Genomic DNA, 27157 nt, shown 5'->3' on the forward strand with positions numbered 1-27157 from the left:
ATTCGTAAGAGCTCTGTGATCACATTGATTTCACCTGTGTTTGTCTTTTGTCAGTGTTCAGTATTGGCATTAATACTAGGATTGTAGAAGAAGAAAATGGGATGAGGTTCTAGATTACGGGGAAGGTCGGTTACTTCCTCGCTTGGCTCCCCAGCCTCCAGGTAACTGCTCGCCACGCTGCGGCAGTGATGATAATAAAAATACCACCGACAGTTCCATAGCCTTTTGTCTTTGTTGTGGTTGTGATTCCACTGGGTCCTCACGTCTGTTAGAAAGATCAGTAGCTGTGCTTGGCAGACGAGACTCAGACAGGCAAACAAGGCTGGGCAGCGTTAGGCAGCTACCAAGCGGTGAAGCCAGGGCCCAAGTCCTGGTTTCTTGCTTCCGGTCGGTCCCATGTTCCTTTCCCCGTGGAGGGCATGTCAGCTTCCAATAATAAATATTAGACACCAAAAGCATGTACTTCCCGAAGGATTTTCAGAGATTTTCCTCATTTATTAGCTGTAATTCATGGATTTATATATTTCCATTGCTGTAACCCATACTTTAAAAACATTTATATGTTTAAATGAAATTATAAACTCTGTGATCCTTAACTTAAGGCCATGAGGCAAAAGGTATAATCATGATAAATGTAAAAACGCTTTTCTCAGTTATTTTTTTAAATTAGATTTTTAACCTTTTCCTAATAAATGATCAACACTTCTTTCAAAAAATTAAATATACAGGTATTATCTTCTTACTATAAAACTCTAAACGTTATTGATCCAGCTAAAGTTTGCTTCTCTGGCACCCCTAGGCTACCCTCTCTCCATCACAGGACCCTTTAATTATTATTTAGTGATATTCTTTATTGGATTCAGAAGGATAGTGTGGAAGCCATCGGTACAGAACAGCTTTGAATGGAGCGCTCATCTGTCAGTGCGCTGTCCATACACCTGGGTTCTTTTCAATTATTGTTCTTTGGTTGGTTTTACACGTTGAAACTTGTGAAGCAAACATGTTTGGACTTCTGGAAATTATAGATGACATGTCCTTTTTCAGTTCCCTTTTAGAAAATATTACTATGATTTTAAAAAAATTTTGATTTGTCCTGAGTAATACTTGCCCAGATAGCTATGCTTTGTTTTCAGCTCATTTTGTATTTAAAAATTTTATAATACTTAAGTCTGAATAAGTATCTAGTATGTAACACTTTGTCAGTCCCCCCACCCCCTTTAGTTGTTATGTTGGTGTTTTTCCCTTTTTGAATGCCTCATTATATACTTAAAATAAATGCATACACTTAATAGAAACTTACTAGGTTAGTGAATGACTTTATAATACATTTTTTTCCCCCACGAGATTGTATTTGTGTGAATAGTAGAAACCTTCTAGTGCCTTTTTTTAGGTGAAATATTTCTAATATTTTCTTGACATCTTCAGTTTAAAAGTAAGATTCAAACTGTCAGCACTCAAATTTCCAAAATGCTTTCATTCAACAGGTATTTGTGGGTACCTGCTCTGTTCAGCATTGTTCTAAGCACAGCAGTCCAAGACTAATTCTAAAACTTACTCTCTTGCATAAGTAGAACCTTTAAAAAAAAAACACGTCACACAGACTTATTAATTTTATAAACAGTGGTCTACCTTTATCAAATACGACTGCCAGGGACTATTAGTAACGTGAGGAAGGGGTCTAGAAAAATAACTGAGACTATCTGGTTGAAGGAGCAGTGAGTCACACTGTGATACTGCAGAATGTTGCATGACTCCGGAAGAGGGACCCACTAATTGTAAAGGCAACATACAGAGGACTAGACATAATTAATCATCCAAAAAAAAAGCCCTATTTATAAAGGACTTTGTAAAGTCCTTCTGTTGGCCGTCAGCCTTTCTCATCCTGACCTGCCCTTTACCTTGCCAACAGAATTGTCTTGCTAAACATCAAATCTGCCTTGTTTGAGTTTGCCAGACAGAGGATTTCAGCCAGGGAAACTGGCATGTGCAGTATTTACTGTGCTGTAAAAAATGAAAGAGGGCTCAAAAATGGAGAAATCCACCCTGGCTGGATTATAGGTTATGGTATAGTGAGTGTTAAAAACTGAATCTGAGACGGAGTTTTATCCAAATTGTATGGTGTACTTAGGACTTGGGGGCAGTATTCTCTAATCATTCGAGAACCGAGGTGTTATTTAAAATTAAATAACATGATCATATTTCTTAAGAGGTAATTTTGTTGGCAGGAAGAATATTGGATTGGGGGGAGAGAGGTTGGTTCGTGCCAATGGAAAGACTGATAAATTCTTAAAGTAGAGAATTTTGTTTTAGGTAATTATTTGCCTCCTGGGATTATAGGTTTATTTTTTAATTGAATATTGAATAACTTATAATTTTAAAATTCCTAATAAAAATGTCTGAAAAACATTCGGTAATCAGCCAGCATCTTCTGTTGTTTTTATTTACTGTTTCTTAGTCTCAGAGAAACTTCTAAAAGAAGAATTTACTGAATCTAAGCTTCTACTGTGTTTGCATAATTTTGTTTTTGCTGTTTTACATTTTGAACCCATCATAAATCAACATAAAGTTCCATAAGCCCAGATTAATTATACTAACATTTGTGATATGCTACATATTTACTAATTTACCAAATTTTGTCATCGTAAAAATTGAAACAAAGAGGGATCAGAGATTCCTGGTCTGTTTAATGCTATCTACTTTAGCAATATATATTATCACGGGGAAATTCACACTGGTCGAAGTTATTTCTTATTCATCTTTAACTTGGAAATAGAGTTACATTTCTCTTTATTTTATACTTTTTGCTTCTTTGCTTTCATATGGTGGTCAGCCATTTCACTGAACTGTTAAATTGTTTTAACTATTAAATTTTATCTACACATTTTTAAAAGTATTCACCATAAAATGAGTAAACAGTTTGAAATTGTCTAAAATATTCTTTCTTGCTGGTTTTCACATACTGATACTCATACGCAACCTTTTGCTGTTTTGTTTTTGACATATTTTCAGAATACTGTTGTCGAAGCTTCGATTCAGCTCCCGCCATCCCTGTTCTCGCCAAAGCAGAAAAGAGAGGTCAGACCGACTGACGACTCCCTCTATAAGCTCCAGCTCATCGCGTTCCGGAACGGAAAGCTCTTTCCAGCCACGGGGAATTCAACCAATCTGGCCGATGATGGAAAACGGCGGACGGTGGTTACCCCGGTGATTCTCACCAAAATAGGTTTGCATGTGGCCTATGTTACCCTGTCTTCACCGGACAACGCGGCTGTCGTATTCACTGCTCCTTCGCGCGCTGACTGTCGTTCCTTCTTGTTTCCATGCGCTGCTGCGGACGGAGGCCACGGCACAGTGCTGTAGGCTGACATCCAGTTGTGCGTGGAGTGTGTTTCAGGAATCCTTTTCTTCCCCCTCTTCCTCCAGATGGTGGGACCGTCCACAGCCACCGCATCCCCGTCAATGTGACGCTGCGCCGGATCGCGCACGGAGCCGACGCGGTGGCCGCCCAGTGGGACTTCGATCTGCTGAACGGCCAGGGAGGCTGGAAGTCGGATGGCTGCCATATACTCTCCTCGGACGAAAATATCACCACCATCCAGTGCTACTCCCTGAGCAACTATGCGGTGCTGATGGTATGGCAGCTGTTCGCTTTGTGCCCGGGCACAAGGGCTTCCTTCCCACTTTTTCCTTGTGCGAAGTGAAACTCAGATGAGGATTAAGAAACACAAAGCTTTTCACATAGATTGCTTCCTGGAAGTAAGAGGCGATGTTTGGTGTCGTTCTGGTTATAAAGGGAAACTGAGTTCCGACCAAGTGAAATAAAATGGGATTGAATTTGGGCTAGGAATTGTCGGTAAGCTTTGTAAGGGAATCAGGTCACCTGGATTTTGACCTTCAGGTGTGGAGACATCTCGAGGTCTGTACAGTCCGGCCCCGAACCCAGGCATTCACCCAATTTCCCAAAGATAAACAGTGAAGGGTGATTTTTCTTTAGGCTTCTTTTGAATGAGGGTAATGGTAATCATTTCAGTTTAGTCACTGCACACAACAGTATTGACACAGATCATGTCTTTTCAATTTTAATGCTAATCAAGCCAATGTGTTTTGTTATTTATCATGATTAATATTTGTTAAGGTAACTAGTTATTAATGTATAGGGACAGGTCTTTTCATGAATGAATGATTTATGGGAATCTGATTCCTGAGCTAATCATTATGAAATCAACCATGCTAATTTTTATTTTGTATTGGAGTTGTTCTAAGATACTAACATCCTGGAGTATCTATACATGTATTTAGAGTACAGTGGAAGGAATTACTAATGAATCTGAAAGACACTTCTCAGAAATGGCTCGAGGCTAGCCTGGGAATGGGGACGTCTACGTTTTATTTCTGCCTTCAGCTCTGAATCTGTTATCTAGACACCATTTCATGAAAGCATTAACTAGTCTTGAAATATGACACATTTTTGCTTTTTGTGATTTATTCTTTTCTTGAAAAAAATTAAAAGAGCCTTCACCATTTGAAATAATCGTAAAGCAAGCATGAATTAGAATAGATTCTCCTTAACTTTTGTTTTGTTTTCCCCTTTGCTCCTCCATTTGATACGCCTTCCCTGGCCTACCTGTCGACCAGGAGGAGTAAATAGATTATTTAGCAGGGTGTAAGACTTGTTTTCTCAAAGACATCTTTTAATGTGTGCTCTTCATCCCAGGGGACAGTAGGCACAGTCATAGTATTTAGGCTCAGCTGTGTTTATATGAGTCATTTATCAGTTTGGGTTTAGAGTTTGTGTTGATGGTTTAGGCATCTCCTCACAAATAGATGTTTAATTTCTGGTAACCGTGAGTCTGGTTTCTGTTAAGTTCACATTTTATAACTTGTAGTAACCTTTCAGATTAAATCATCAAGCATTAATGAAAATATGAAGCATTTCTCTTTCAGTTTAAAAGTATTTTCTCATTCAGGTTTTTGTTATAAAATAACCAGACACTATAAAGTACCGAAGGAGAAATAATAGAGATACAACATTGTCTGAAATTTATATGATGGTTAATTAGAAAAAGTTGGGAAAAATAAATGAAACACAGAACACACATTTAAAAAAGGCATTTTAAAATCTTCACTGGCAAAGACATGATACTATACTATGTAAAGCTTTTATTTTTATTTAATCTAATACCAGTTTAAAGCATCTATTTTTGAACTTCCTAGCTGTTCTTCTAAACTATTTAAATTAGTATAATCCCTTTCCAGAAGAAATAAGCTATTCTTTTATCTTTCATACTTTAATCTTTTAAAAATGCAATATACAATTCTTACAAGCTGAAATATAGTACTAAGATTTTTTTCCTACTTATTTTCAAAGAATATTCTTTCTTTTGCCTTTCTTAAATATTACTGTGCCATCTAGAGGCAGCAATGTGAAATGTACCTAATATAGTTGACAAAATTCTAATAAAATTAGTATGTGGGATTTTTAGAGTTGCTAATTAAAGATTCAGGGCAGTTAAATGAAATCATACCTACTCTCAAATAAAGTAATATCTAAAATAGAAGAAATATATTTTAAAAATTGGAAGTCAACATCTTGTTTCTTTACCTGACACTATTTCGAGTAATAGATAAAACCCTATATCTTAATATATGGTTTTAAATAGTAAGTCCAAATTTCTGTTTTTTTCAAATAGCCCATAAATCTTTTCCTGATCTGGTTTTAAAGGATGTTGTATTGAAACTTGAGACAAAAAGAATATTTTTGTTTGCCTATCTGAAATAAATACTGTAGTTTGGCTCAGTAGACTTCCTGCCATAATCTGTTAGAGCCTGTGGTCTCTGTGGGAGCCGTAGAAAAAGCTAAAAGTTGAGCAGAAATCGGGTCTGTTTGAATTGGACGATCAGAGGGACCCAGCTGGGTCAGGAAGAATTCTAGGCGCTGGGCCAGTAAGAAACAAGAAATTTAAATAGCAAGAAGGTAATGATTAGGGTCAAACCAATTATGTAGCACTTAATACTTTAAGTGGTAATAGTAGTGAAGGTAAAATAATCTCTATACTTTCATTCCCCTTTGTTATTGTAGTCACCTAGAAATATATAAAACTAGAGAGCGCTCATTTGTTTTTACATCTCTAGTGTTGCTTTTAAATATTGTTTATATAACACTTGCTGAATGAAAGCAAACTTTGGTTTCATTTGCTCTGTAATTGAACATGAGTGCTAGTCATGTTTCTGTTAAATAGGTACTAATTTATTCTACACAGTGATGTATAGTGAAAACATTACTCCCCTCTCTCCCGTCACGTTCTTTACAACGTAGGTAACCACTAATATCAGTCTCTTGAATATTGTTGAAGAGAGTTTCAGGTTTATTGAAACAAAATGAATACATTTCCTTCCGTTTTTACAGGAAGGTTGCATGCTACACACATTGTCTCAAACCATGCTTTATTTTATTTTATTTTTTTCATGAAACTACATTTTATGATGATGGTTTCCATGAACTAATCGATTTTCTGTTGAGGCCTTAGGATGACCCAATGGGGACGGTGGTGATGGCAGTGGCTCCCTTTCATTAAGCGCATGTGCTAGGCCCTGTTCTGAAGTCCGTGTATGCATTAAATTATTTGGTCATCATCACAGCCTCATGAGCTGTAGTAACTGTTATCATCCCCCCCATCTACAGATGTGGAAACCGAGGTATAGAGCGCTTAAGGTCCATGCCCTAGTTTACAAATTTAATTACTGCTAGAATTGAGACTTGAATTCAAACTTCAGAAATTTGTGTTCTTAATAGCTTTTACTAAATCTCCTTTCCAAAAGTCTTTTCATATCAATATAAAAGAGCTTCCTTATTTGTTTTCACCTTTCAATCTTATTTTATGTCCCTACCATAATTTATTGAGATATTCCTCTATTTTGTTTGTTTCCAATAATTTGCTTATAAAGTATTATTTTGCACATTAAATAGAAAATCTGCAGGATAAATTCTTGAGTGGAATCTCTAATCAAAGGGGACCAACACTTTTTTTCTCCCTTTATCTCTCTCTCTCTTTATTGTTGGTGTTGAATTGAGATATTGAGCAAAGTGCACAGGTATTACATGTATGGTTTGCTGATACTTTTACATTGAAAGCACATATTTAGCTACCATTAGAATCATGGTTCCTACTTGGGCACTTGGTCGCTCCCCCGTGTTTCTTTCTAGTTAATTCCCATCATCATCTCAAGAGAGATGCACCCTTCTGATGCTGATCACGACAGCTGAGTTTTGCCTCACTTAATTAGGATCATGAAGTATGTACTTTTTTGTGTCTGGTGTCTTTCCCATCACTTACATCTGTGAGAGTTATCTTTATTTTTGCACATAGCAGCATTTTATGTAGTAATTCGTTGTGTGAAAGTACCCAAACTTGTGCGTTCTGTGGATGGACATTGGGTTGTTGCTAGGTTCTGGCTCTCAAGAAAATGCTGCTATGATTATTCAAGTACATATTTTTTGATGGAATAAAATTATTGGATTGTAGGCTATCCCTGTCTTTAGCTTTAGTAGATAATACCTTAGAGTTGACCAAACTGGTCATATTGGTTTTATGGTCTGTCCTGTAATGAGAGTTTTAGTTGCTTCACATTCTTACCAGTGCTTGGTAGTCCAAGTCTTTAATTTTAGTCCTCGGTGGTGGTATTATGATCTATCATTGTGGTTTTAATTTGCCTTCTTCTGATGACTGTGATGCTGAGCACCTCTTTATTTTCTTATTGTCAGTTTGGGTATCCTCTTCGTGACATTCTTATTCAAGTCTTGCCCTTTTTAAATTGATCTTTGACCTCTTTTTATTTTAGTTTTATTGAGACATGATTGACATACTGGTAAACTTTTTATAATTCTTTATGTTCTGACAGAGCATACCCTAATATATATATATACACACACACATTTTTTTAAATTTCTTTAGATCCTGGCAAGATTAGATAATTACTGACATATTTATCCTTGTTATTGATATGATGCTAATGGATTCTTTAAAACTGCCAGTAACTTTATATATAGGAATCCTCAGGCTAGAAATAACTTGAAAATATATGAATCTTTGTCAGTGAAACAGATTTTCAATTCTTCTTTCATTTACTTGAGTCCTTAGTAATAATCATCTTTGTGATTTTTGACACACCTTCAATTGTTCTAAAACTGCTTAATGTCTGTGGACGTTATGTTTCAGTTCCTAGCTCAGTTATTTTCTTAGACTTTCCCATATGGAAGAGTGACTGAGATCACCATTTAGTTCGGTGACAGTCTGTTGTCCTGTAGACACTGGCGGCAGAGCCTTTTTGTCTTACACGGATCTCCCTTTTTCTTCTCAGGAGTGTCTCCTAGTGGCCATTTTTGGACAGTGTATTTAGTAATGTTTTGGTTATAGTATCACAAAGATTATATTTGTTTACTAGTATAATTAACAACGATTTTGATCCAGATTTCTGCTCCACCTCTTTTGTTTGAGATCTCTAACATCTTTTCTATCCTAATTTTCTCAATTGTCTTAAATAGTCTTATATTCTCGAGAATTCTGTGCCATCGGGATATGTTTTTCATCTTGTTCTGTTTATACCAAGGTCTGTAAACGCGAGCCGACGTTTGACCCACAGGCTCAATTTAGGCATTGCTGGTTTTGTTTTGTTTTGTTTTAATGCTGGAAAGCTAAGAGTGATTTGAAAATTGTTTAATGGTTAGTGGTTAATAAGTACCTACATAATAGCCTTGGTTTGTCTCTTGGCATGCAAAGCCTAAAACATTTACCGGCTGGCAGGGGTTCTCTTGCATTTGGGCAGGTTGGTTTGTTGTGACAACCAGAAATGTCCCTGGAGAAGCAGTGCCCTCTGTGACCAGTGACGTGGGACTTGTGCTTTTCTCCAGTCGTGACTTTGAATTAGGGAGTCATTGCCCTCTGTTTCAAAATCCAGTTTCTGTCTCGTACTATGTCACATTCATTGGACTTTTGAAAAATATTGATTTCTTTTAAACATAAATAGTACTTACAATATATGTTTTGGGAACTGAATGGGGACTTTGTCTGATGTCTTATTAGATAATATCCAGCCACCTGGTGCTGTATTACTCTCTGCCAAGCACTGTGGGAGGCGTGTGCACACAACCTCCTCTGACCCTTACCCCAAATCTGACAGACACTGCTGGTGTCTCCAGTTGTAACTGCCCCTAAATCGCGCAGCTAGCAAGAAAGTAGCCACGTGTTACTGAACAGTTCCTCGGGGAATGTAAAGCAGCCAGTGCATGGAACTAGCCTGGAGGCTGAATCCTAGGTATTGAAAGTTTATTCTCTGTTATTCATTTGCACTGGAATATTTGCTCCTCATAGGAATTGAGAGACGATGTGAGTTCTCTTACTAGTATCTAACTGGTTCTCATTGCCCCCATTTTTTAAAAAAAATTTTCTCCTAACAATCTAGACTGTTACCAGAATGCAAATACATTGAGACCACATACCCCAGACTAATATCTCAGAAGGGCCAGTTGTTCTGAATTCCTGGTGATAGACTTTCTCTTGTGTTTTCCTATTCAAGTACTTAGTTTACAAACTTCAGCCCTCACGGGCTGTGACTACCTTCTGTATTGTCCTGCATATCCGGTGCTTGGCGCAGCACCTGGTCACGGTGGGCACTCAGCTAACGTTTGTCTGCTGCGTAGACGTGTTCCAGGTTTGAGACTCATCGCGGTGTCGTGGAGCACAGTTTTCTGGGCTGTGCCCTCCGTTGCCCATTTACTGTGACATTTGTCAGGCTCCGGGCACCTCTGTTCATCATGTGGGACAGGGAGGGACTTGTTAAGGTGTTCCAGCTTGATCCCGTTGAGCTCTGTAATGATATACTGTCAACTTCTGCTTCTTTCATGGAAAGATTTGCCTCTCTCTTTCCTACACGGTGGGGGCCGTCTTCAGTTTCCCTGTGTGTCATCTGTTCACATCCTTTTTGTCACCTAGCCTTTCTCCTTTCCGCTCAAGCTTTCGGAGTCAGTTTGCAAAGGTAATCGAGTGGCGGGATGTGGTGAGTCTACAGCTGTGACTCCTGCAACGCCAGGTCCCTGGCGCGATGGCCGTGGCCCTGGGGGAGGCTCCTTCCCACCCTGCTTTTGTCCTTTATGAGGAAGGACGCCTTCAGATGTCTCCTGCCCCCTTTTTGGAGGTGCTTTCTACACTCTGTGGGGGAGCACAGACTTGGCATCCACCCTCCTCTGGATTGAATCCTCAAGCACTTAACCTTTTTGTGCTTCCGTTTTTCAGGCTATAGAGTGGGGCTAGTCCTCTGTCTGGTTCCTGGGGTTACTTTGTATGAAGTGCTTGCACAGTGCCCAGATCATGGGAAATGCTATGGAGGTGCCTTGCTCTAATTGTTCACTCGGACTGGTTTTTTCAACCGTTCTCTCCCATACCCATCTTCAGACATTGTTGTGATCTCATGGTGTACCTGTCTCCCCTTGTGACTTTCAGCTCTTCAAGGACAGGAACCATGTCTTACCATTATGTCCCCAGCGCCTCACACAATGTTCAGTCCATTCATATTTGTTGAACTTGACTCCAGGCAGTTAGCGAGGTCTGGTTGGGCTTTGTTGACTTAGAGAAACGGCTGTCTTCTGCCGCATCAGCTGGTGAATATGCAGAGTGGCAAGTTGGTTAAAAGGGCATTAAAGAGGGTGAAATCTGTAGTCAGCCCTTCTAAATCACCCGCACGTGGGCTCCTGTTCTCTCTCCGTTGACCAAGTAAGGTGTGAAGAAAATAGCACAAAACATCAATCCGTGAATACAATGAAGAAATATAAGGACTGGAGTTTTGTTTATCAGTGCGTTTTAATTCCTGGAGGAGATTTCAGTAGTTCCACGTCCAGAAACATGCAGCAAGGATGATGCTTTTTTTCTTCTCCCCACTCAGGATTTGACAGGATCTGAACTCTACACCCAGGCCGCCAGCCTTCTGCACCCTGTGGTTTATACCACGGCCATCATTCTTCTCTTATGCCTCTTAGCGGTCATCGTCAGTTACATGTACCACCACAGGTAAGAACTGAAGCTTGACAAAGTGTAGGGCTTTTATTTAGAGGCGTTTCCTTCACATTTCATGAGGATAACACTGAGTAATATACCATGCCATCTTTCCAAAGTAAGAACATTTCCTTCAGAATACATACAAGCTTTGTTCATTCCGTGAAGTTTGAGACATAAATAAATTATTAGTCCATGAGATGGACTAATCCAGTCAGTTTTCTGGGTGTATCAGGGACAGAATGTGGCAGGTCTGGCTGGGAGGCTGCGGGGTGGGGCAGGAGAGCGACCAGGGGCCAGGGAGTGCGGTCACCTGGAGAGGCACCGTCCAAGACCGGACTGTGCTATTATGTCTGGTTTATGACTTTTATCCTGTTGTAGTATTCTTTATTTTATAGATGGCATTTTTAAGAACGTTTGTGGCATTTAAGCACAGGATATGGTTTTTATTAATTGGAGGCAGATCTACAGAAACTTATTTTATGATAGGATTCATGAACTGAAGGAATTCACTAAGCAGAAACTTACTTTTTAAGAAGTTTTGCTAGAATGTATTTTCCTATTTAAGCTGAACCTCTATGGCATTTCTTGACATTTAGTTAAGAAACAAGAGGAGATTTTGATATTACAATAAAAGAAAGAAAGAAAGATTTCAACATTTTATTAGGAAAGGCCAAGAAGAAAGGCACTGAACAATAGGAGGTCAGGAAAATAGATTGGCACCTTGTAGAAATCTCTAGGAAGCAAACAAGTAATTCATCTGTCATAAGACATCGGAACTCACAAAAGCCTATGCTTCTTTCTTATTATGGAGAATTTCTTTAGCCTTTAGTGGGGGCAATAGTTCCATATATGGCTTGTCTTTTTTAGTGCGTAAAGTTAAAGGTTAAGAAACTGTATTGAGTTAAATGATTTCTCAAAACATGTGCACCTGTCTGTCTGATCATATATATATATATATTTTTTTTTTTTTTTAATAAAATTTTTAAGCATTTAAATTTGGTGTTTTATGCTATTGGAATTGTTTACTTGAAGGCAAATGTTGTAGTGTCTTGCTTCAAATGGACTAGCCTGAATATAAATATTTTCCATTTTCTTTTAACAGTTTGATTAGAATCAGCCTCAAGGGCTGGCACATGCTTGTGAACTTGTGCTTCCATATTTTCCTGACCTGCATGGTCTTTGTCGGGGGAATAACCCAAACCAGAAATGCCAGCATTTGCCAAGCGGTAAGTCCTACTGAAAAACTGAAATGGAGAATAAAGTTTGGATATTGGGAAGTAATTTCATATGTTTCATAAACTTCAAAAGGAAAATTGTTTCTTTAAAGTTTTTTTTTTTTTTCTTCTTTAAGTTGAACTGAGTATCTGTCACTTAAACAGTTTGCCAGTGTGCTTTAGGTTTTGGATCGTCAAATGTAATATATGACTTACAGAGCTTGTCTCTTTATCTCTGGGAATTCAGTGCTACTCGTTATGTCTGTTACAATGCTAAGCATTTAATTTAAAAATTTTGCCAAATCTTGACTTTGCCTGAAGGAGAAGCAGCTTTCTCTGAAAGTAGCATTTTAAATATTACTTCGTTTGTTGATGAAAACAATAGAAATTAGAAAAATATTTAACTGTAAGATATAAAAAGAAGCTTCTTAATGTGGTAAATATGAAGAATTAAGAAATAGTCAACTTTTAATTTTAAATAAATTTATTATATAGGTAGCCTTCATGAATAGTATTCTTGCAGAATAAGTATAAAAAAGTGAAGCTACTTAATATATGAATAGAAACTATGTAAATTTTAAACCTGTATTTGCATATTGTTTTGATATGCATGATAGCAAGCAACATAGTAATTAAGAGTTCAGACTGCCTAGATTTGGATCCGAGTTCTGTTTACTAACTGTGCTTTTATGGGCAATATGTCCTTTTTTTTTAATTGCGAAAAGCATATAACAAGATGTATTCTCAACAGTTTTTTCAATGTACATTATAGTATTCACTGTAAGTATAACTTTTTCAGCTCTACCCCCACTGACTAGCCCCTCCCTAGTTCCCTCTCTCCCCAGCTCCTCGCAGCTACCTGTCTACTTCCTGTCTCTGTCGCCTTGACTACATGGATCCCTCCTTTCTGTGGAACCATGAAGTATTTTTCTCCTGTGACTGGCTTGTTTCACTTCACATAATGTCCTCGAAGTTTGTTCACATTGTTGCGTGTGACAGGGCTTCCTTCTTTCTCAAATAGCTGAATAATATCCCATCGTGTGCATATACTACATTTTCTTTATCCATTCGTCTGTCTATAGACTTTTAGGTTGTTTCCACCCCTTGGCTGTGTGAATAATGCGGCTCGGCACAGAGGGTACAGATATCTCACTGAAGTCTGCATTCCAGTATTGCACTTCTCTGTGTCTCCGTTTTCTCACCTGTAATTTGCGAATAATAATTGAGTTGTTGTCAGGTGATAAGATTATTTATGTAAAAAAAGACCCTAAAGTAATTTACAGGAAAATTATTTGAAATGACAAGAAAGTTTAGCATACAGTGAATATAAGTTTATTATAAAATTTTTTTCTGCTATTCAGAACTGCAATTTGGAGAAAACATAATTAATGAAAAGATACTATTTATATGGTATCAAGTACATAGAAATAATAAAAGATGTTCAAGATTTACAGGTTAAATTTTAATATGTAGTAAGGAGTCAGAAATGGAAAGATATACTAGACCTAAAGATAGGAAGAGTTACTATCAGAAAGGGACAGGTTCTGCTAAATTTGTTTATTTACACACACGCATATATGAAGACAATTTTTCATGAAATTCCATAAAAGGGTGTTTGTACACATAGACCCAGGGAAAAGCTCGAGACTGAAAATCGGCCTCCGTGAGTGGAGGGCAGGGAAAGATGGAAGAGCAGTACAGGCCACTCCAGTCCAGCAATAAACGGATTTAATTAAGGGGAACTCACGTACACGGTGTGTTTTGGGTGGCTGCAGATGACTTGACTACCCTCCACACCGCTTGGCAGGCACCAGAAAATTATAAAGCAGGACAAGTTAGACAGAGGTACTGGTATGTGGCCAGTCCCAGGTACGGGAAAATGTCTTACATGGTTGACCAGGACTGGCCAAGGTCCTGTTCCAGGAACCAGCACACCGTGGGACACAGGACAGGGACTGGTGTATGTCAGCAGGAAAGCATCCAGTACAATAGGTCGGACAGTCTCTGAGGAGGTGACAGGAAGTAGTCTCCATTCTGGCCCCAGTCTAGTTCATGGGTCCAGTAGCAATCACATCCCGAATAGTCCCTCTTCCACAAATGGTTTTAAGATTTATATAAAAGTAAAGGAACAAAGATAGCCAGGACACGGCTGAAAAGGGTTGAGTGAAAGATTGTCCTTCTAGTCATCAGGGCTAATGAGGCTCCTGCAATCGAAACGGTAACATTTGGTTTAGGAATCATAAATTAATCAATGCAATGAAGCAGACAGGTCAGAAACAGACCTGTGTGGAGCTTGGGTATAAGACAGAGAGAGGCTGGGTATAGAGAGCCCACTGTATAGTAAAGGGAGCTGGGGACAGTCCATTTGGAAAAAAATTAAAATGGATTTATACCTCATGGCATATTAAAAAAAGAAGGAAAAAAAGAAGTTAACTCTGAGTGGATTAAAAACTTACATGCCCAAACCAAAATGTTAAATTTGTATTCAATGATATCACACAGTTCTTGGATAAGGGGAGGTTTCTTTAATATGAGACTAATAACACATTGACTAGAAAAGAGATAAATTTGATTAAAATAAGGACTTTTCTTTGTTAAGATTCCTTAACAAAAGTGAAAACACAAGACAGTGTTCTCCATACATACTACCGACAGCATTAGAATAAAAAATATATTAAAAAATATAATTAATGAGAAGAGCCCCTAAAACCCAGAAGGAAAAAAGAAAAACGACATGACTAAATACACAGGGTCAGCATACACATAAATAGATGTTCAACATCATCAGTGGTCACAGAAATGCAAATTAAGACCACAGTTACTATTTTAAGCCTTTTCTGTGGGCAAAATTCTAGCCTGACAATGATGAGCATTGAGCATGTGGATGCACACGCTCTTTTTATATGTTGTGTGTGGGAATGTACGTGGATGATTCTGGGAGGCTTTTCCTCCGGTTAAGCATTCACATACCCTGGGACACAGCATGGCCACTCCTGCGCGCAGGGAGTACACATGCCCTTATGTAACAGCGGTGTGCATATGAGTATGCGTGTGCATATGAATATTCATAGCAGCACTATACACGGTAGCAAAAACCTGGAAGCAGCCCAAATGCCTATCACTGAGAGAGTGAATGAATAAACTGTGATATTATACAAGAGTCAAAACTAATGCATTACAACAGTGCAGAACTATGAATATGTCTTAGTATCATAAATTACATTTGCTGGTATCTTTGTTCATAAAGATAAAAGTAACTAAAATGAAACGGTACACTTTTAATGTAGCGTGCAGTAAAACTGTCAAGAAAGGAAAGCAATGGGATGGGATGATAAATATAGGAAGGATATAAAGTGGTGGTTACTTTTGGTGAAGGGGGTCGTGTGTTTTCGTAGGGGTTTTTGTCAAGGGTCTTTTTTTCTGTCTTGCTGGTAGATTCTTGAATATATATTATTAAAAATAACTAAGTAAATAATGAATTAAAAGCAGGCCATCCTTCGCCCCGATCATTAACCTGTTCCATGAACCTAAGGCAGATTATTTACCCAGTGTTGTATATCGGAGATATAATTTAAAACGTCAATGTGAATAAAAACTGTTAAGAGTATTCAATGACTGGACAGCACCTGGCATATAGTAAGTGCTCAATAGATGTTAGCTCTTACTCTTCCTGTTCTTATTGAAATTTCCTCTCAGCTATATGGACATTTCTGTATGTTCTGTCTTAGGCTGTTACTATACGTTGGAAAACAGCCTTGTTTGGAGCCTACAGAGGAGACAGGTGCTGGATCTCACTCCAGTCAACTTTGTGCATGTACAGAAAGAAGACAGAGCTTCTGTTTTCTAATTTTCCCCTCTTCACACAGCTGACTACTACTTGTCTTCTAGGCCTCAGTTTACTGTTACTGTTTCAGAGATGCTCTCCTTCACTTCCCCTCATTATCCTGTGGTGCATATTAAAATTCCATGGTGTCTACAAAACTTTGTAATTGGCCGGTGTTGACCTGCTTATTGTCTCTGGCCTCTAAGCTCTGCAGGGGCAGGAATTACATTGATTTGATTTAAGCATCAGCACAAAACCTGGCTTAGTAGGTGTTTAGCAAATATTTGTTGGGTGAATGAACAAAAAGCCGTCTGTTTGCAAATAGTAGAAACCATTCTATCCTGGAGCCCTTTTGAGCATAAACTATTAGGAGAGTACTTAGCACACCATGGTAGTAATAGTCTCAATTGTGTCAGAAAATATTCATTGACTTCTTGAAGCAGGCACATGCATTTATTTCACTAAGGACATGAATAGAAAAACACCATTGAACAGGTGACTGCCCTTCATTGTCCCCAGTGGTATTTTATACCATTTCTAGAAAGAAAAGGAGAAGAATTGCAGTGAGTTTCCAGGGGCTAGAACAAATACCCATTTGTTGAAGATTTACATGAAAAGGGAAAGTACAAGTCTTTAAATGTTTGTGCATGTCCTTCAGTTTTTACAGTGTCCTCCCTTTCTATGAAAGACAGAACCTCATTCTTGTTATTTCTGACTCAGACATGACTTGCTTCACTTTCCTGATATAATTCATACTTTATGCGGTGGGAAGCCCGCCGAGAGGGGAGTGGTAGAATGCAGGAAGGAGCAGCCTTGAATTCCAGACACTAGTTGGTCGGTTCTAATTCTGTGTCTTCAGAACAGCCTCTATGGCCAGTCTTGTTGGAGCTCAGTGTTTCCGCTCTAAAATAATGGGTTGGGCTAGTTAAGTGATCATGAAGGTCCCTCCATCTCTAGAACTGAACCCTAAATCATACATATTTTACATGCAGTTGTATTTGTACCCATAATTGGTATAGTCTTGTTTTTCCTGTCTCCCTTTTAGAGCTCCCAGATTCTATGAACAGTGTGAGGAGGCCCTAGTATAGTTTTCACCCTGCAGTGATTGTGTTGGGTTATGAAAGGAGCCGCCAGCCAGGGGCTTCCTCCTGTGTACTTTAGGCAGTTCCAGGTGGTACCTGGGGTGCTTTCAAGAACCTTTAACTCTCTTCCTCAAGAGGAGCCAAGTGAGTGATGATGGAGTAGCAGGGGTCGTGGACTCGCGGTTGGAAGGGATCTGGGTTCCTGATCATGATGTACCGCCAACTAATTTTCTGGTCCCTGGTTTCCTTAGCTACGCAGTGAAAGGATTTGGCTGGATCTCATTTCAGCGACCTTCTTGCTCTACCACTCCATGATTTAATCAACTAAATACAGTGCCCGCTGACCTTCTGAGGTGTCCTCTTCTATCTGTTATCTCGGGGACTGCTGCAGTGGCATGTGAGCTGCGTCGGGACAAGTTTAATCAGGGCATAGTGCCAGCTTTCTACTTGCCAGCTACTGCAAATGTGTTACCTTAACTTTCATATTAACCCTAGCGCGTACTTCTACCTCATGTATTTTATAAGGACAGAAATAGAGTCTAAGAGATTGAACCAACCTGCCCCAAATCACTAGGCCTATTAGGTGGCAGAGACATAACTTCAATGCCAGTCTCTGATTTTGAAGCATCCCTCACTTCCCTTCGCTATGCTTTACTGTTTAGTGAGGACCAGCATGGTTAATAGCAGGGCCATGGGCTTGGGAAACCAAAGATACTGAAGCCTTTCAGTTGAACAGTTATTACCAATAGTGCAATTTGAGGAGTCTGATATCATCAGTCACATAAGCAAATCACCAAATACTCTACAAGAACCAGATTAAAGAAGGAATTTTAGGAGTCTGATGTTCTGAGCTGTGGTCCTGCCTCTGACCACATGACCTCTGGCAGATAATTTAACGTATTTCAGCCTCAACCTCCGTGTCTGTAACTCATGGTTATTACTACTAACGGAATGATGCTGCTTAGAGGATAGAATGGAAACACATACAAAACTATCTAATACGTTTTGGGGCACATATCAGTCAGTCAGTAGTGGAAGCTGTTAGTATTTTAATTTGTATGGATTCTTATAGGATTATATGAGTATTAAAGGTCATCTCTTGCACACTTGCTATGCATGCTGCACTATCTTATATTTGTTGGATGGTTAAAAATACAATTGTTATAATGTATGGTCTCCAGTATAGGAGAGTTTATTGTTACATATATATAAAATACAGTCCTTTAGGATAATTAATTTATATCCATTTTGCTGCTTTCGAAATTGATGTCCCAAGGGAGGTAACAAGTAGTAATCTGTTACATTTAATGAATTACGTGCCCTATGAATTAGATTATGTATTGCCAAGCCGTTTGCAGACTTTTCACATGTGTTTCTGACAGATCTGGCAGAGACTGTGAAAAGGAAGTTGTATTTAAAGTGTAGCCTGAGTATCTGATAGCAAATACAGAAGGAGGAACCTCATTCCAAAATATAGGATAACCTCTGTATGATGTCTTAACTTTCGCCTTTATATATTTGTGTAAATGCTTTATATATTTTGGAAATTAACCCTGGATTAGAGGCAGGTATTTTCCCCCATTCAGTAGGTTGCCTTCTGTGTTGTTGATGGTTCCCTTCCTGGGGCAAAGGCTGTGAGTTTGATGTCATCTCCTGTGTGTAGTTCTGCCCCTGTCGCTCTTGCCTGAGGAGACCGGTTGCTGAGAACCATGTCAGATTGTTTGCAGCCTGTGTTTTCTCCTAGGAATTTTATGGTTTCAGGTCTTACATTCAGGTCTTTAATCCGTTTTGAAGTTTTATATGTAGTTTAAGATAATGGTCCGGTTTCATTCTTTTGCATGTAGCTATTCAGTTTTCCTAATACCACTTGTAGAAGAGACTGTCTTTTCCCCATAATATTTTTATATACCTTTTTTATCATAGATTAATTGACCATATGTACATAGGTTTCCTACTGGGCTCTCTGTTCAGTTCCATTGGTCTATGTGTCTGTATTCCTCCCAGTACCATGTTGTTTTGATTACTATGGCCTTGTAGTATAGTTTGAAATCAGGGAGCGTGATACCTCCAGTTTTGCTCCTCTTTCTCGAGGTTACTTCGGCTATTTGGGATCTTTTATGGTTCCATTAAAATTTTGGAATTTTTAGGAGACAAACTGATAGTTATCAGAAAGGGGAGAGGTTTGGGGACAGTCAAAATAGGTGAAGGGGATGAAGTACAAACTCCCAGTTACAAAAATAAATAAAAACACGGGGATGTGATATATAGCATAAAGAATAAAGTCAGCACTGTAGTAACTTTCTATGGTAGAAGGTGGTAACCAGACTTACTGTGGGGATCATTTTGTAATGTATATAAACATTCGGTCACTATGATGTACACCTGAACCTAAGAGGATATTGTATGTCAGTTGTACATCAATAAAAAGAATTTTCTATCTTGTACCTCCTGTGCTGAAAGTGTTTTTAACTTCTACTTCTAATTTACTTTACAGCCCTGTTTCATTCTTTTGACCTGTGCATTAGAGAAAACTCCAGCAATAGTAAGAGCCTGACATTTTCAGTCAGTCTCAGCGCTTTGTCTTGAATGTTTTTGTTCCTATGTATCAAATTCACTTATGCTATTTTTACTTACAGTATTTGGGGTGACTCCAGATAACTCAAAGTGTTATTTTATGCCTTTTGTTCCACTTCGGTCCGTAAATTTTGCTTCTACAGTGCCGTCAGTGAAACTAACGGGAACCAACAAGCCACTTTTCTCCGGAAGAAGAATATTAGAACTCTGACTTTTCTCATTTAGCCCTGCTGGATCCGCCCTCTCAGCACTTTTGAGTCCTTGCAAGGACAGTGACGACCCTGGCTTTTGCCCTACAAGATAATATTTGAGCTTTCATGTCACCAAGTTTTACCTGCAGCCTGGCTCTAATTAAAATGAACTTTGAGCTGTGTCGAAATGCTATTATTATTAACCTAGGTTTGATAATGTCAATCAAGTTGATTTTCTTGAGATTGGAGAGCCATCCTTTTTAGAGTGAAAAAATTTTTTCTTGGAGATTTTTATTAATAGGATTTTACCTATAATAATTATATAAGAAATGATCAAAGAGATAGTAAGTAATTAGACAGATAAGAAAGCTGAATTAGGTCCTTAATGCTTCGATTTCATGTACATTTATTTATTTTTTTAATAGATTTTAAAGCTCTTTAAGCCACAGATACACCTTTATCTAATTGTATCCTTAACTACGTTTGTTTCAAACACAGGTCAGCCCTCTCGAAGAGGCTCAATTAGTGTAACCATTTACATATATTACAGTGATTCATTATTCATTGAACACTTACTGTGTTTCAGGTATTGCCCATGCAGTCCCTACAGAAACCCTAGAGATGGTTTTGATAATCCCCCCACTGTTCACACTCCTAATAAATTATAGTAAAACTCTGTATCCTTTCTATTAATTGCTTCTCATGTCCCAGGCAGTGTGCCGAGTGCTTTATATAGCACTGAATTGAAATCCCATAGTACTTGCAGGTTATTCTCAGTTTACCCATGAGGAAAACAATGCTTGAGATGTTAGGCGATTTGCTAAGGTGTCGCAGCAGGTAAGGGGTGGGTCAGCAAAATCTTTTGATTCCAGATTTCTCCCTCCTGACCACCGATGTGTTCTGTTGCTCTCTTGCCATTATTGTATATAAAAGCTCTGAATTAGAACTTAGGTCTCTTCCTCTAAAGCTTATTTTGTGTGCTGTGACTTTTGCCCTCTAGTTACCTTACCCCCTCTATTACTCCTTAAAATGGGCTTTAGAAGCTGAACTCTATTTTATAACATTGCATGTGTGAGAAACACGCCTTCGGTTTACTGCTGTCTGGTAGCCAGTTCCGTGGTGTATGGAGGGTCACCTTGAGTATCAGTTGTAGTCTGTGGGCCTCCTAAATGCAACTGTTGGTTTGCTTTTAAAAAATGTAATCCTCTCTTATATGTCATTTAGAGTGCTTTCTTTGTTGCATTAGCAAAGGAGTTGATCATTAAGAATACACCTTTATACAGTTTTTGAATTCGATTTTTGAAAGTTGCTTACCGATCTTTGTGATAAACCTTACTAGCAGCTACTACGCTTTATGATGGAAAAGGGGAATTTCTTTTTGTCTCTTTAGTTTATGTGTTTTTCAATCTTCTTTCTAGGTCGGAATACTTCTTCATTATTCCACCCTGGCCACAGTGCTGTGGGTGGGGGTGACAGCCCGAAATATCTATAAACAAGTCACTAAAAAAGCTAAACGATGCCAAGATCCTGACGAACTGCCACCTCCACCAAGACCCATGCTCAGGTAACTGATACCTCTGCTCAGTGCATTGTGGTAACGCTCACATTTAATGAAGCGTCATCAGCACAAGACTCCTGAGTGCATTTTGGAAGGTGAACGAGTGGACTTGGGAGCCTGGCTTCCTGGTTCCGAATACTGCCTCTGTCTCTTCCAGCCAGGAGCCCGTCGTGAAGTTCTGACCCTCTATGTGCATCACCATCTCCTCTCCAAAGTGGGAACGGTTCTCCTCGTAGCGCCATAGCGAGGAAGAAATGCGTTCATGTGGAGGGCAGTTGAGAAGGAGCTGACCGTAGGATAGGCTCTGTGAAGAGGCCAGCTGTTTTTATTTTCCTGGGGTCAGGTTATAGATTTTAATCTGCCCAATTATGCGCCTGTTTTATTCTCTGCAAAAGACAAAATAGTTTTGGAGGTATGCCCTTTTTACCCACAATAATTAAAAAATTGTCAGGGGGTTATCATGCTTGATGAGTAAAAAGGGATCAACGTCTCTGAGCTTACTGAATGCCGCGTATGTACTGGTCTTATAGAAATCCTCCCACCCTTGAGGAGGTTAGTCTTTGAGGAGACAGATGCTTAAGAGAACTGACTGTTGACAGTGTGAGAACTGACTGTAGTGGAGATACATTCTTTGAAAGTGCAAACAAAGCAGCCATTAATGGGAGATGGGGGGAGGGGGGCTGTTACTCATTGTCTGACCTCTGGCATGAACCTCCATTAGTGACTAGAGCAAAGGGCAGAGGTAGCTCTTTGGATCCAGGATTGTGTGGTGAGCTGAGGAGCTTGGAGAAATGCACTTTGGCTGGAACTGAGGGGAATGACCTAGAGGAGCCTACGTACATTCAGGGTGAAGGCACAGTTTCAGGCCTGGGGGGGTGGGGGGGCATGTGAGAATGAAGGAGACTGTTGAAGATTTTTCACTAAGGGCTTATAACCCGACTACCGACTTTTTAGAAGGACAGCATGTATTAGTCTGGAATATAAATTGGGAATGCCTGAGACGAAAGAATCCCACTGAGGCCATTGGTGAGGGGCGGGAGGTATGAGGGCTGAAAGCAGAGCAGTGACATAGAAGATAGAGGGGACACATGTTCAGGAGACTTGGGGCTGCTTCTCTAGGGTTGATGACCAACTGGATTTAAGAGGTGAGGAAGGGAGAGAAATACAAAGATGCCTACAGGTTATCTGCTCCAGAGAGCTACGTTGCCTCAGCCGATGGTGCTTGTATCCACTGAGAAAAACCTGTAAGAAAAGTAAATGGGGGATGGGGATGGGTAAGCTCACCACTACCGTCTCATGGAAAGTGGATGTTTTTGGAAGTCTGGTGCTCAGCAGAAAAGACGAGCTGGACATACTGTAGATGGGACAGGAGACATTTATGTGTGTGGTCATGTAAACAAGATTCCCAGGGAGAAGGCGGTTAAGAAGAGAGTGATTCTTGGGCCATGTTTGTGTTTAATAGACAGGCCATGGAAAAAGAAAAGGAAGAATTGTGTATCATAGAAATGTACACATGAAGCCTATATACAGTATTCTTATTAAACAATGTCACCCCAATAAATTTAATGAAAAATAAAATGAAATAAACTTTAAAAATAAATAAAAATAATGATGATAGAAGAAAAACTTGAAAGAGAACACCAGAGGACGTATAAGATTATGGCAGTGGCTCTAGCACCAAGGGACAGCAGCGGTGCCTGGCCGGAGTCAGAGTGTGGAACACGGGGTTTAGCATCTCTGTCACTTGCATTGCCAGAACTGGGAGATGGTATTTGGCTAAGAGACTTGGGAATCCTGTCCTCAAGCAGCTGTTCCTTTCTGTTGGGTTCTCAGAAAAAAACACGACTGGTTAAGTCAAAGGCAGTGTGGTCCCCAGACCCTATGTAGTCACTGAAGGAGACTCACAAGCACCCCTGTTAGCTTTAGACGGTGCAAGCTCCTCCCTCTAGTACAGTGGTTCTCAGCCTTCCTAATGCCACGACCCCTTAATACAGCTCCTCGTGTTGTGGTGACCCCCAACCATAACTAAAGCATAGTCATGGATCACAAAAACAATATGTAATTATATATGTGTTTTCCGATGGTCTTAGGCGACCCCTGTGAAAGGGTCGTTGGACCCCCAAAGGGGTCATGACCCACAGGCTGAGAACCGCTGCCCTATGACGTCCTTCTTCCCCACAACCTGGAGCTTGAGGGAGCTTCAGCACCCTGGCCACCTGGAGATGGGCAGAGGGAGCCCGAGTCTCTCCTGGCCCCAGAGAGGGCAGTTGCAGTGGCTCTAGAGGGAAACAGCCTCCCAGTGAGGTAATGAAGGCAAAGCAGATGCTGCTGTTAATATTCCCAGGAGCTCCTCACGGAAGGGAGAGAGAGAGAAGGCGGTCGGTCGAGGAAAGTTTTAGACGCAAGGAGAAAACTTGGACATAGTATAGGCTGAAAGTAAGAGGCAGTGAAGATGTTTAAGCTGCAAAATGAGGGTTCATTATTAACAGGAAGTCCTGGCCATATCGGGGGTAAGAGTGGCAGAAAGGGATGCAGAACCTAAGGTTAATTTGGGGAATGATGCCTTCTTCTCAGAGAGGAAGCCCATGGGAAACAGTATAGCAGGAAGGGGGAGGGTCACGGAGGTTGGCCTCCCTCAAATGCGTGAAAGAGAAGACAGGGTTATGATTTTACAGCGTAATTGTCTTTTTTCAGCAATACTAATTAACACCATATTTAAGAATTTTAGTACCTGGGAACATGGCTAAGAAACAATCTATGGAAAAAATGTGTTATGAATGCCACCGTTATCCAGCCAATTCAGGATTCGGGCTGTGCCCCAAGAAGGAGCAAATGCAGAATTAAGATTCTGGCTGTACCCAGGGGTCCCAGCCTGCTTTTTTCACCCAGGGTGGAAAGTAGCCTGTTTCTCTTTTCAAAGGGCTCAAAGAAGTTCCCTCCAGGAAGAGAAGTTTTTGTACCTAGGACTCTGTCTCCCTCTGTTCCTCGTGAACCATCATTTGTTTTCGCCTCCTTAACTAGTCTGTGGGAGGGGGGTCAGGCCGGGTGCTAGCGCCGTCGGAGGCTGCTGGGGCGCAGGTGCCTTCCTAGGCTGATCTCAGGTGACTGGGAATAAATGCAGGCGTAGCGGGACATCAATCAATAATTAATATGTCATTACGTAATTTGTCTGGACTAGGACGCAGTGAGAGCCGAAAGTCCAGTTCATAATGGACTGACTTTCCAGTTCACCAGCTGAATCTTGAATAAATAAAAAATCCAAACCAGTTCCCCGTGAAAGAAAAGGTATGAACTAAAACCCTACCTGCTGCAGCTGCCTGTTCCTTTGCTTGTCCACAGGGTGGCAGACGATGACCAGCTTCCCTCAACTCCGAAACTTGGTAGACCCATGCTTTGAAAAAAAGAAATCAAAACAAAAATTTAATAAAAAAATTTAAATCATTATTGCTAATACAGCAACCTCTAAAAGTTAACCTTGCATTTACTATTGGAACAGGAATAATACTCTTTAAGGAATGACTTTTGCAGGAATGAGATGCAGGCACTGTAACTCATTGGATGATGAGCTGTTCCTTCTTGTCTTCCTCCTGCTAGGTTTTACCTGATCGGGGGCGGCATACCCATCATCGTGTGCGGCATAACAGCGGCCGCCAACATCAAGAATTACGGCAGTCGGCCAAGTGCACCCTAGTGAGTAGTTTGCATTCTCTCTGTACCTGACCCAATTGCTCCTCTTGTAACTATTTCCCAGGCAGGGAAACGTATACTGCAGTTGCGTAAACAGTCTGTTGACCTATGTAGCATCTGAGCTGGTTCACGGTTTTCTCTCCTGTAGTTGCTGGATGGCGTGGGAACCCTCCCTGGGAGCCTTCTACGGGCCTGCCAGCTTCATCACGTTCGTAAACTGTATGTACTTCCTAAGCATATTTATCCAGCTGAAAAGACACCCTGAGCGCAAGTATGAGCTGAAGGAGCCCACCGAGGAGCAACAGCGGCTGGCGGCCAATGAAAATGGCGAAGTCAGCCAGCAGGATTCAATGTCTTTGTCGCTCATCTCCACGTCGGCGCTGGAAAATGAGCACACTTTCCGGTCTCAGCTTTTGGGGGCCAGCCTCACGTTGCTCTTATATGTCACTTTGTGGATGTTTGGGGCCTTGGCTGTCTCTTTGTATTACCCTCTGGACTTGGTATTCAGCTTCTTTTTTGGAGCCACGTGTTTGAGCCTCAGCGCGTTCGTCATGGTTCACCACTGTGTCAGTCGGGAGGACGTCAGACTTGCGTGGATCATGACTTGCTGCCCGGGCCGGAGCTCGTACTCAGTGCAGGTGAACGTGCAGCCCCCCAATGCCACTGGGGTGAATGGAGAGGCCCCGAAGTGCACCAACAGCAGCGCGGAATCCTCATGCACCAACAAGAGTGCATCGAGCTTCAAAAATTCCTCCCAGGGCTGCAAACTAACCAACTTGCAGGCTGCGGCAGCTCAGTGCCATACCAACTCTCTCCCTTTGAACGCCACACCTCAGCTTGATAATAGTCTGACAGAACACTCGATGGACAATGATATTAAAATGCACGTGGCGCCTTTAGAGGTTCAGTTTCGAACAAATGTGCACCCAAGCCGCCATCATAAAAACAGAAGTAAAGGACACCGGGCAAGCCGCCTGACGGTGCTCAGAGAATATGCCTATGACGTCCCCACCAGCGTGGAAGGCAGCGTGCAGAACGGCTTGCCGAAAAGTCGGCCGGGCAATGGCGAAGGCCACTCGAGGAGTCGAAGAGCTTACTTAGCCTACCGGGAGAGACAGTACAACCCACCCCAACAAGATAGCAGTGACGCTTGCAGCACACTTCCCAAAAGCAGCAGAAATATGGAAAAGCCAGTTTCAGCTAGTAGTAAAAAAGATGCATTAAGGAAGCCAACTGTAGTTGAACTTGAAAGTCAGCAGAAGTCTTATGGCCTCAACTTGGCCATTCAGAATGGACCAATCAAAAGCAACGGGCCGGATGGGCCCTTGCTGGGTACAGATAGCACTGGCAATGTTAGGACTGGGTTATGGAAACACGAAACCACTGTGTAGCGGTGGTGGGCTTCCTGGGCAGAGATCCCTACGGGCTCTATTGGTCACATTCCTTTAAGCTATGAACGTGTGAAAAACAGACTGTTTACAGCCACCTTAGGGATTCAAAGGAATTTTGAATAAACTTCAAAGTTTTGGATTTTACTTGTTTTGTACCCCCCCCCAGTTGTTGCATTTTTATGAATTAAAAAAAAAAAAAAGAAAGAAAACCTCTAAAGCATTGTTTTAGTTGTCAAAGCACCAGCACGATATTTTGGGAATCTGAAATGTAATTTTTTTTGAAATCTGTAATATTGACTTAGCATTTCAGACTTGTATTTAATACAATAAATAGGTGTTTGTCATTGTGTCGATCTTACGTTGTTGTAATTTACAGTGGACGCATCTAGTTCTATTTTAATGATGTTTATTCATTGGGATAGTTTAATGAGATGTATGCATAAGTCAGTTATCAGATTTTTCCATGATTAGCTCCCCTGATTATGGCATATAAATCCTAGGGCTTGGATTGATGTATTTTATAAATATAATTTTAAATGCTACAAGGTTTTTAAAAAGATTTTACAGAGTGTTTTTTGAAAATATAAAT

At 40.2% G+C, this 27157-nt stretch overlaps 1 protein-coding gene across 1 annotated transcript in view; it reads left to right on the forward strand.

The window, feature by feature from the left end:
* Positions 1-26921, forward strand: part of ADGRA3 (adhesion G protein-coupled receptor A3) — a 99475-nt gene extending 72554 nt beyond the window's left edge. The window contains exons 13-19 of the mRNA XM_090267020.1: positions 3010-3223; positions 3424-3632; positions 10936-11060; positions 12151-12274; positions 21351-21496; positions 25085-25180; positions 25326-26921. Of these exons, the coding sequence (XP_090123146.1) occupies positions 3010-3223; positions 3424-3632; positions 10936-11060; positions 12151-12274; positions 21351-21496; positions 25085-25180; positions 25326-26568 (2157 nt within the window). The 3' untranslated portion in view covers positions 26569-26921. The remainder of the gene's footprint in view (positions 1-3009; positions 3224-3423; positions 3633-10935; positions 11061-12150; positions 12275-21350; positions 21497-25084; positions 25181-25325) is intronic.
* Positions 26922-27157: the final 236 nt, after the last annotated feature.

This window comes from Furipterus horrens, unplaced genomic scaffold, assembly GCF_987537825.1.
Source record: "Furipterus horrens unplaced genomic scaffold, mFurHor1.1.pri manual_scaffold_2, whole genome shotgun sequence".
NCBI classification, from domain to species: domain Eukaryota; kingdom Metazoa; phylum Chordata; class Mammalia; order Chiroptera; family Furipteridae; genus Furipterus; species Furipterus horrens.